General features: G+C 40.7%; 1 protein-coding gene across 3 annotated transcripts; it reads right to left on the bottom strand.

Moving 5' to 3' along the window:
- Nucleotides 1-2691: 2691 nt before the first annotated feature.
- Nucleotides 2692-9358, bottom strand: arf3b (ADP-ribosylation factor 3b). Of its 3 annotated transcripts, none has more exons than XM_018673509.2 (5): nt 9273-9357; nt 7188-7430; nt 6978-7088; nt 6748-6872; nt 2692-4991 (listed from the first exon to the last, which is right to left on the bottom strand). In XM_018673509.2, the coding sequence occupies exons 2-5, from the start codon at nt 7333-7335 to the stop codon at nt 4830-4832; spliced, it is 546 nt and encodes a 181-aa protein (XP_018529025.1). In that variant the 5' UTR covers nt 7336-7430; nt 9273-9357; the 3' UTR covers nt 2692-4829. The 3 variants fall into 3 exon arrangements, with proteins under 3 accessions (XP_018529025.1, XP_018529024.1, XP_050930424.1); XM_018673508.2 differs by having other exon boundaries at nt 9228-9330; XM_051074467.1 differs by lacking the exons at nt 2692-4991; nt 6748-6872 and having other exon boundaries at nt 6964-7088; nt 9273-9358.
- Nucleotides 9359-11327: the final 1969 nt, after the last annotated feature.

Here is an 11327-nt window from a genome sequence, read left to right as displayed (position 1 = left end):
CTCAGTGATTGGAGCGCAGCGCGGCAGCCAATCAGCGGCTGGAGCGTCTCTTCCTCTGGCACTGATTTATCTGGGAGGGCGCTGCCCGCGGCCACAGGAGTACGCACAGTGCGTAAACCTGGAAACCCAATGGGAGCCTTGAAAACACCTTGAAAGATGCTCAGCAGTCACAACAGGGTTTTGAGGTTTAGGTTTTGAGACACAAAGCAAAGAGGAAAGAAATACTTGAGGACCTGATCCAGACACTCATAAAATCTGCAAGTTGCTGTGTATGCAGTCCTGTACCAAAACTGTGCCACTGATCACTGTGACCATTTACACAACAGCGCTTTCACAACAATGTTGACTTTATCTGTAGTCTTGACAGTCAAGACAGACTTGACAGGGGAATGTGCAAGAAGGACGACCTGTAACAAAGGTCGAGGCATTTTTCAGGATATTTTATGTACTTGGCTTCAGAACCTGGAGGACGGTGCCAGAAATGGCCTTTAGTGAATAAATGAGTGAGATATTCTACAGTGTGCTTTCAGGCACTGGGCCACCTGCAACTAAATTTATGACATGATTTTTCTCAGTTCTAACACAACTTGAGTGGAGCCCTACAGAGGAGGATGTTCATCCTCATTCTGCATCAGTCCTCCACGTCACTCTCAGTGTTCACATTTCTGTGCTTAAGCACTGTAAAAATGCAGATATGCAGTGGAGGTGTTGCATCCCTCACTCATTCCTTCAACTATTCTGTTTCATTAAATAGTAATTTATTAAGTTAATTTGAAGGGCTCTACACTATTCAGGTCCCTTAGGGCATTTTGCATCACACGGATGAACTGGCCATATTGAAAACTGGTCTGGTCTTCCTCATGGCTCCTTCATGTTTAAGTAGCTTTATCATTACAATCAGAACAGGTGAGTAATTTCCTGTGTCTCCCTCATAACCTGTGAGCATGTCACCTGAATAAAGAATGAAATGCTTTACTCCCCTTTATAAAAATATCCCCTCCACTACCTGCACAAAAATCAACAATAAACTGGCCTACAGGACCATTTCCTGCACCTGTTTTCCAAAAGCAATGAAACTTTGACCCCTCCACTCCTTTATGCTGATGTTGGAAATGTAAGATCGTTTTATTGCTGTGTGATCTTATTGCTGTACTTCAGACTGATTTCTTCATCAGATAACTGCTTGACACCAACGTGCTGAATAATTCAAGCAGGACGTGTTCTCCTTGAACCCAGACTAACATCTGGTTTGGTTAGAAAATCTTATCTCTTCCCATCGTGTTAGTTTGTCACTTAAGCTTCATGCAAACATCGTCTGCCTGTAAGAGTGGGCGAGCCAGCTGAACTGCTGTGAAGAAACTGGCTCTGCCTGCAGCTCCAGTCTGACTGTCTCATACACACAAACAGACACACACATATACAAGAAAATGTCCTCTGTTTCCTATCTGGATGGGTCTAATTACACAGATTTATACATCTGGCAGAAAAATTTCTCCACTCCACCACGAGGAGTGATCTTCACTTCCTGGCAGAGTCAACTGAAATGTAAAAGGAGGTTGTTCCAAACAAATGGTTAATATTTCACCTCCACCAGGAAGTCACTCTCAAAAATATTTATTTGCTATGTGTCCCCACAGAAACAACTTGCTGAATAACAGGTGAATTTCAGGGAAACGTTGTAGTAAACATGTTTCCTTGTGTGTGTTTATGTGTTTTGAGTGTGACATCTGATTGAAACAAACAATAGCTCCTGTTTACCTGCTGCAGCTGAAAGTATTCAGATCCCTCACTATCGGCACACTTTGTTGTTGTAGATTTCACTTTAAATGGTTAAAACTGTCATTTTTGCCCATCAATCTACACCCAAAAGCCAATAATGCAAATTTATTAAAAACCAAAAATGTGAATCTCTCATTTGCAAAAGTCTTTAGATCCTTAATTCAGTAGTTTGTTGACGTCTTCTTGGGTAAGTCTCTACAAGCTTTGTGCACCTGGATTTGGGCAGTTTAGATTGGATGAGAAGTGTCTGTGAACTGCCATCTTAAGGTCTCTCCACAGATGTTTTATAGGGTTTAAATCTGGGCTTCATGTCATTGTTGTACTGAAAAGTGATCCACCGCCTCAGTCTCAGGTTGTGTGCGCTCTAGAGCAGGTTTTTTTGAAGGACCTCTCTGTACCTGGCTGTGTTCATCCTCTTGTTTCCATACTACCTCCATTTCACAATTATTGAGGCCACTGTGTTGCTGGGAACACATAAAGCTTTAGAAATGCATGGTTTTAGACATTTGCCCTGATTTGCAGTGTGAACTGTGTTACCTTTTAAGATATGTCCAATCAATTAAAATTGCCACAGCTGGATTCCAGTCAAGTATTAGACACATCTCAAGGATAATTAAAGCAATCAGGATGCACCTGATTATGATTTGCAGTGCCACAGCAAAGGCTCTAAGAAACCTTTGTAACTGAGAGAGTTCAGAAAAGTAGGATTAAAAAGCCACTAGAAATAACTTTAAATTCTGAAAAGTAGATACAGCTATTCATACTTTGAGTCAAACTGATTGGACAGATATTGCTGCTAAAGACTGCCCCCTTCTGGTGAAAACTTGTTACAGCAAGGTCTTCTGTCTCCTCAGGTACGTTTAGTATGTAAGTCCATCAGTAACACTCACTCACAGTTGATGAGACAGGTCATACAGAAAATGGGTTTATTTGTAATACAGCAGGATTTTGTTTGTTGTCTTACATCACATAGAGATGTCTCCATGCATTCAGCATTGAGTCATTTAATCTTCACCGTTTTTAAATCTACTTGTGTAACTATAACGGTACAGAATGAATCATCAGAGGGTTTTTTTTGTTTTTTGTTTTGTTCGCACTGATTATCATTGTTTCACAGACACAGTCTACATCAAAGTTTCTTTACACCCTGAAACAAACCAAATAAATCATCTACCACCAAATATGAATCAAGTATACTGGCAAAAAAACAAAAGATACTATAAGACAAAACCTTTGCCTAATCATCTCGAACTGTGGTGCAAAACCTGCCTTTTGAGGGCATAGAGAAATAAATCTGTAAATCATTCTTTTTATATTGTAGATAAATATATGTGACTCAAAATCAGAACCAAACAAGCTGAGAAGAAATCAATTTGAAGTCATTACTAAATATAAGGCCACAAAACCCAAATGATCAAACTCATGATTTAACACACAACAGATGCTGAATATGAACAATGCACTGATAAGTTGGTGGAGTGGATATACAGTATGTCGTACTGTCACTGGTGTATGAGTGGTTGTACCCATGTATGGCACACAGAAATAGTTTTCATTGACAGAAATCTGTGGATTCTGCTGGTATCGGAGGTGACGCAGTAACTCGTCTGCTGTTCAGAGGTGAGCTGTGGATGTGCTGATGAATCTCTGAAAACTACAACATCCACATATCGATCTGCTTACCCTGCTTTCTTTCACATAATCATGCCCACACGTCGTGGAAATAAAAGGAATATGCGTGTCAAATAAATATAATTATGGCCCATTTATAGATTCATCAACAATATTCACATTCAGTAACACAGAGACAAAATCACACACCACCCCCTCCTCCCCCCTCTGAGACAAAACACATACAAAAGCGAGAGCAACCTGGTGCAGTTTGAGTACTCGTACGCAAATACAAGAAGGCAGACAAGCAGCATCTGTAGGTTATGTGTGTTGTGGTTTATGCGCAAGTTTACCTATACACTGCTTTCACATTAAAAGACCATAAAGCTGACGATAGTGTTTTAAGCACATGTTGACGGCGGATAAACAGGAAGTGGTGGCTGTGGTGGGTTTCTGCATCTTACGGTAAACAGCACCAGAACACGATCAGGGGCAGTTAGAGGAAATATACAAACAGCATCAACGTCCATGCAGCTGAGAGGATGGAAAACGTACGCAACAACGTCAGAGAGATCTACCAGGTCGCATGCAGGTCAGGCAGTCGAGAAGGTGTTGTGAGTTTTTAATTATTTAAAAAGGGCGGCTTCGATGCTTCAGGTTGCCACGCAGGGGAGTACAAAGATGCCACAGATATCAAAAAGATTTCCAAAATGAGGCAGTAAGAGGACTTGTTGGTCATGATTAACACTGTCTGGGCGGCTCGCAGAAACACATACAGCACACATGTGCACGCTTTATCAGAGTATCAAAGTGCCTCAGCGTTGCTCACAAATTAAAAGGAAGAGCAAAGTGAATTATGGTGACATGAATCTGCCAGCTATGATTGTTCTCAAACATGGCTCTGTTACCCACCAGGAGAGGGAATAAAGAAAGGAAAAACAAAAAAAAAACAAAAAAACAGGAAGTGCAACTGACACAGAACAGCTGTTTGCGCGGACGAGTGGCAGCTGAAAAACACATATCAACAAAAAGTCACATTTGACTCATTGTCGACTCAGTGGAGTCAGACAAGACTTGGAACAGCACCTAGAGACTAACATACAGTACATTGCACCTAAGGACAAGAGGTGGACACAGGAAAAGCAAGTGTCTGCATGTGATTGCTTACGGTTAGTGTGCATTTGTGTGTGTCAGTGTGTGAGTGGTTAAATATGTAGTATGTGAGAATCTGTTTGCAGAGCTGAAAACTATTAGAAACCTCAACAGACAGAAAATGAAAGCCTAAAATCTCCCCCAGACCCCAAATCTTGCTTTGCAGCTATCAACCAGAAGCCCTTGTGCCTAACCTGTACCCCTCCCTCCCACACACACACACACAGTTCCCAAAACAAATAAAATGGTGGACGGGTGTGGCTGCTGGCTGCTGTTTTCCAGTTTTCTTATTTCTTGTTCTTGAGTTGATTGGCCAGCCAATCAAGACCCTCGTAAAGGCCGTCGCCACTGGTGGCGCAGGTGGCCTGGATGTACCAGTTACGGTGACGCAGGGAGTGTAAGCCCAACTTGTCTGTGATCTCTGCAGCGTTCATGGCGTTCGGTAAGTCCTGTCAGAGAGATGACAGAGGTCAGTGAAGAGAATTAATAAGAGATTAGTGAATGACCCTGAAAACGGGACAGCTTGCGACATGTTTTATTGTTTGGGTTAGAGTGAAAAAATCCCTGGTTCCAGCTTTTTCATTGTGAAGATTTACTGCTTTTTGTTGTCATACATGGCAGAAAATTAAATTCCTCTGGATCTTTTTCATCGCTGGTCAGACAAAACAAGCACTTTGAAGTTGTCACCTTGAGCTCTGTTAAACTGTAAAGAGCATTTTTCACATTTTATAGACCAACAGTTAATCAGTGAATCCAGTAAATAACCAGCAAGTAAACTGACAACAGTAATTGTTACTTGCAGCTTCAATAATGTGTTTGCAATTATACACTGTAAGATCAAATGGTAATCTTTAAGGAAATACATTTATGCACTTTCCTGCTAAGAGTTAGAGGAAGATTGATATCACTCTCATGTATGTTCTGTTCTCAGTTTATTAGGTACACCTAGCTAAAACTAATGCAGGATGTAGTTTGTGGTGTTGTTGAACTGTACTGCATTATACAGAGAGGTGTGTCTGTTATTTAGCCTAGCCCCATTGATATAATTGAGGGGGACAAAATAATAGAAAACAATAGAAACAACCAGTCTGTTTGTTTGTTTAATCTGCTCAAAGACTGAAGTGTAAACCCCACTGTGGTATTACAGGGAGTTGTGTGTTGGACTGGTTCAGGAGCAGTCAGTATCCTGTTTCCAGTCTTCATGCTAAGCTAACCCGTGTACAGACCTGAGCACCACATCAATCCTCTCATCTAACTCTTCAGCAAAAACACGAGTAAGCACATTTCACAAAACTATTCCTTTGAGCTTTAGCACCACAAAGTAAACAATTATTAGCAACAGAGAGAGACTGTATGACAGGATAATATAAATACACTGTCCACCTAAAGTCTTGTGAAGTTATTATCTATCTCCAGTGAAACTGCAGAGCATGAGTTTGGTTGAGAATGAATGAAAGTTTGACAGGTTATAAACACAAACTTGTCTAATGTAATTTAGTCAAATAATTTTACATTTGGGCCTCATTATTTTTTTTATCACTTAAAAAACGTCAGCGGAACTGAAATAGAACTGAATCGATTAGTCCACTGACAGAGTGTTTTGGGGCTTTGGACTAATGGTTGGACAAAACAAGACACATGAAGGTGTCACCTCAGACTATAGGAAACTGACTTTCACTGTTTTCTGTCATTTTGTAATATTCGATTTAAGCATTAATTGATTGTGCAATAAAATATGAGGCAGATCAATCTTGTCATAACCCAGGGACTATGAATGAAAATTAGCCTCTTAGTTAACTCTGGCACATTTATGTTGAAGTGTAAACTGCAATGTTGATTAATGCACACTGTCCCTGGTAAATTAAAAAAAAAATCAATATGAAAAATGAAAATAACTGTTGCAGCCCTAGACCAATTTACCATATATATTACCTATTACCAAGTGTCTTTCATTACAGCACCTGCAGCTATTCTGTGGAGCTGAAAAAACACAACTGCTTCAAAAGGTAAAATACATTAATGTCAGACATTGTCTCATGTGGATGTATTTTGATATGATTTAAAGGTGTTGATGGAGGAATTGTTTGGCTTTGGTATAATTTAATATAATGACAATGATAAGATTAAATGAATTTTATCCCAGAGATAGAATGGGAAGTACAAGCCCTGTATTCATATGTACTGTGTATGTGTATGTCTTCTTGCCTGTTTATTGGCGAACACGAGGAGGACTGCATCCCTCAGCTCATCCTCAGCAAGCATCCTCATCAGCTCCTCTCGTGCTTCGTTGACACGCTCTCTGTCGTTACTGTCCACCACAAAGATGAGACCTGAAAGAGCGAGGAGAGCACGCTAAGTAAAATATTTTCTAAAGAAGAGGAGGAGAAGTGCTCCTCTCTTCAAGCTGCTGTTACCCTCTGATTAGCTCTGCTCACCCTGTGTGTTTTGAAAGTAGTGTCTCCAGAGAGGGCGGATCTTGTCCTGCCCACCCACGTCCCACACAGTGAAGCTGATGTTCTTGTACTCCACTGTCTCAACGTTAAACCCTGGAAACAGAAGTGAGGTCATACAGCATGTGAGGCAAACACAGTTGTCTATCATTAGTGTGCATGAAGATATCATATGTCACTGCTCCATGCACCTACCAATGGTTGGGATTGTGGTGACTATTTCTCCCAGCTTGAGCTTGTAGAGGATTGTTGTTTTTCCTGCAGCATCGAGCCCCACCATCAAGATCCTCATCTCCTTCTTTCCGATGAGGCTCTTCAGCAAATTCCCAAAAATGTTCCCCATGATTCAGATGAGGTTTTAAACTTCAGTGTGCAGCTACGATCGTGATGCCAGAGGCCAGTCTCTGTTGTCGAGCAGGGGTAATTTACGAAGGAGGGCTGAAATGAAACAGAGCAAATAACCATTTAGTAATACTATGAAGTGTGTTGCCATATTGCAGGAAAAACATCAAATGAATGACAGTGGTCTAAATAGCCCACATATTGGAATAAAGACAGAATTATTAATGAGCCAAACAGTCCTCTGTATGGCCTTTGTTAAGTTACAGTAGCAGAAATGATCCAGCCAAGCCCCTCTCACCTTTCTAAAAAAAAAAAAAATATCGCTACATCACCAGAAAATCTCACCTCTACATGCACTTCCCAAGACAGGTGCAGAGCTATTGCTAATCGCCCACAGTAATCATCACAGAGAGGGTGAAGGAGAAGCATGTCAGTGCCATGACTCCAGGCTACAGCACAATCTGTTCAGACCCTTCTCGCTGTTTTTCTTTTCCCCTTCAAATGTTAGTCTGTAACAATGCCAAGCCCTCAGCGCACATGCAAAGTGTCCTATATTACCCGGCCTGGCTGGAAACAAAAGAAGATTACAGTTCCCCTGTAGTCCAGATGATGAACCCCTTAAAATGCTGTAGAGTGTCTAAATATTCATCAAATTGTGTCAAGCCAGTACAGATCACAAATCACAAACTAGCCTCTGTGGGCTTTACAATCTGCACAACAAGCAACACCCTCGATTCGGATAAGGAAACACCCTTCAACTGTGAAAATGAAACCTTAGGATGAGAAACAGACATGGGATCCTTCTTTCAAGATGTCATATATACAGAGTTATCAGAGACAGCAATAGTAAGATGCATTACTTTGAAACACAATGACAATATTAGGTGAATAAAATGCAAACAAATATAAATAATATGGATTAGAGAGGATGTTGAGCAACTTTTAGATGCCACATAGCAAAGAGGCCAAAGAGTTTTGAACATACAATCATCAAATGTCCAGACTGCAAACTGCACATTTTCCCTACCAACACAGTCTGATGAGTTAAAAGTGAGATGTGATATCTTCTAAAAGTAAAAATACTGGACATTGTGGTAAGTGCTGAAACACGTGTTAGCTATGTGAAAAACCACAATGACAATACTTATTTTTAATAATACAGTAACAGTTTTCTTATGTTCTCCAGTGTGGGGAAAATACAGTGGTTCCGTTTTATGTGTAATGTAACTCAAGCCCTTCTATTACCTCACATTATCTCACTGACTCAATAAAGGGAGAAATAAAATAGAGATATCGGTAGATGTAAGTTGCTGCCCTGTCCATGGTGCTGAAGAGGATCAACACACTCTCAGCCTGACACCAGCTCCTCTAACATCACCGTGCCCAACCAAATCTCCTTAAGATGGTGATGTTATCTGGCAGCGAGGGCCGCAACATGCCGGTCTGATAACGTTCATTCAGCCCCGGGTGACTCCGGTTACGTTAGCCGGGGATGCTACGGGTAGGTAACGTTACCGCTATCCGACCGTTATTAGCCGTTAACATCGGCCCCAGCACGTCCCCCCCGCTTCAGCTAAACCATTCACGCTTCATTTCGCCACACAAGCTTGATAATTTGTTCATTACCGGGTCTTGTATAAGCTCATTTATCGGTTTATTTTAGCTGTAACCGCTCAATCGTTGGGACATGACGGTAGCTAGCGAGTTACGTGCCGTCCTCCCGATCCCCCCCATTCATCCATCCTCAGCGGGCATCCTGCTGTCCAGCGAGCCGCCCTCCCGCCCGCCGCTGCCGCGAGTGCTGCTTATGCCCCCGGACAAACACCGAGGCTACACAACCGCCACGGGACACACAACAAACACACCATTATTTTATCACCTGCTAGGACCTACGTGTGTATGCAGCGGGCTGACGGTGTTGCCAGTGTCCTCACTTACCTTAGCTGAGGAGTCCTCTACTAAACGTCTCACGATATTTTCCAGGGGACAACTCAGCAGTAAACGACATCTCGCGAGAGTAGGTGTAAAAACCAAAATCACATTTTTATTGACAGTTCTGTTTTTTTTTTTTTTCTTTTTTCTTTTTTAAGGACGCTTAAATGACCAGGTTTTGACATTTCTCTATCAGGTTTTTGAAACATTGTCACCTCAGTCCTGGTTTATCTTCGAAAATGCATAAGAATATTTTATATGTAACAAACAGTGTCGCAGTAAAGCTGCTCTGCACAAGTCAGGGACTCTGGCCTCCCTTTATTTTCAATGTGCACTGTGTAGGGCTTTAACATTTCAAAAGGAAAACTTTGTTGTCTACACAGAAAACAACTTATCTCAGTGGAAAAAAAATGCTCAAAAAATGATGGTATTTTGGAAGTCAGTTTTCTGGCTGTGGGGCTAAATTGTTTTGAGGCCTTACAACATCACAACATTTTAAATTCACTGTCCATAACCTTATATAATTGGTATGAATATTTTCAGTATGTAATACAGGGTAATACTTTGTGTAAGTACATTTGCACACACACAATACACAATAGTCACAACACAAAATGCTGAGTAGCATCACCAGCTTCCCTCATTAAAACACTGCAAACCATCTGAGATGTGTTTCCGAAAGATAACAAAAAGCCACATGCTTGCCTCACTGAATTATAATGAGTTGTATGATTGTACAATTAGTATTAAGCAAGGATGTGTTAAGTGGAAATAAACTAAAATTACATGAGTAAGAATTTTGAAGTTGTAATAAATCTAAATGCAGCTGAGCCCAACATCCTGTTAGTTCCTGTTGTATGCGTGGAGTTAATGGGTTTTCAGGAAATGGTGAAATAGTCCTCAGTATTGCATAACTCTGACTCAAGATGGGGAACAAAGTAAAGTTTCTAATTTGAAGTAACTGTGCAATCATTAGTATAAAACACTGCATAAAAGAGCATTTCAGAGTGAGTGAGTCCTGATTTATGATGCTGCTGCACATATCAGATCATAATAACATGTTTTTACCAGCTACAGAAAACCTATGACCTACTGCTAGTGAAGCTTAAAACCACAGCGCATCATCATGTAGGAGCTGAATGGGGTGATGGGGCAAAATCATTGACTGTGAAAATACGGTGGTTTTACCAGCAAACCCTTATCTACTTCTGTGATCTGAGGGAGGAAGTAGGTTTTATCTTTAGTTAGCACACAAAGATGAGTAATTCATTTCTATTCCAGTGCTGCACTGAGACAGTGTTTTAATGTACCCTTCCTGATCACACACCTGTTTCAATATGAGGAATTGAGTTTTCTGTAAATACAGCCCTTTACTGAGTTAATGCACATGACCCACACTATGATCATGGTTCAGAGTTACATATGAATAAGCAACATGGTGCTTCAGCTTGGTAAGACGTGTGGCACGAAACCCAGCACATTTGGAATTAGAGTTTTGTTTTAGTAAGCACCAGAGCTTGTTACTGAACTCATCGCTTTCTGCATGAACAACTAAATCTTTTGTCTAATGTATGAGCATGTGGCACAAATACTGCAATCTGTGCTGGTGATACTTCCTTGATATCCTGCTGGCAAACAGAAGACTTGTGGGTTTAAGACAGTTGGTGACTTAAATGGTTGTAGTTTTGCGTGTCATTGTTGCAGATATGGGTTGATAAGGAGAGGTGAAATGAGCTGAATCATTGGGCAAAAATGTCATCCCTTCTTTAAACACAACATGTTTAGAAATAGCAGGAAAATTATGTAGGGTCTCCCTCGAAAAAGAGACTGCAGTCTCAAAGGACTTCCTGGTTAAATAAAGGTTAAATAAATAAAATAAAAATGTATAAATTTGACATGCATGACTCAGAGTTTGACATTTTAGGCGGTGACAGAGGGAAAGTGAGGGAGTAATAATACAGTATAGCATAACTGTATATAGACTGTATAACTGTATAACAGAGAAAAGAATGAGAAATTAATTCATTTGTTAAGAGACTGTGATGTACAAGTGCCTGCAAG

This window comes from Lates calcarifer, linkage group LG12 (genome assembly GCF_001640805.2).
Source record: "Lates calcarifer isolate ASB-BC8 linkage group LG12, TLL_Latcal_v3, whole genome shotgun sequence".
Taxonomy (NCBI): Eukaryota; Metazoa; Chordata; class Actinopteri; family Centropomidae; genus Lates; species Lates calcarifer.
The sequence above is the reverse complement of the archived record's forward strand: the minus strand, read 5'-3'. Positions and strand labels throughout refer to the sequence as shown.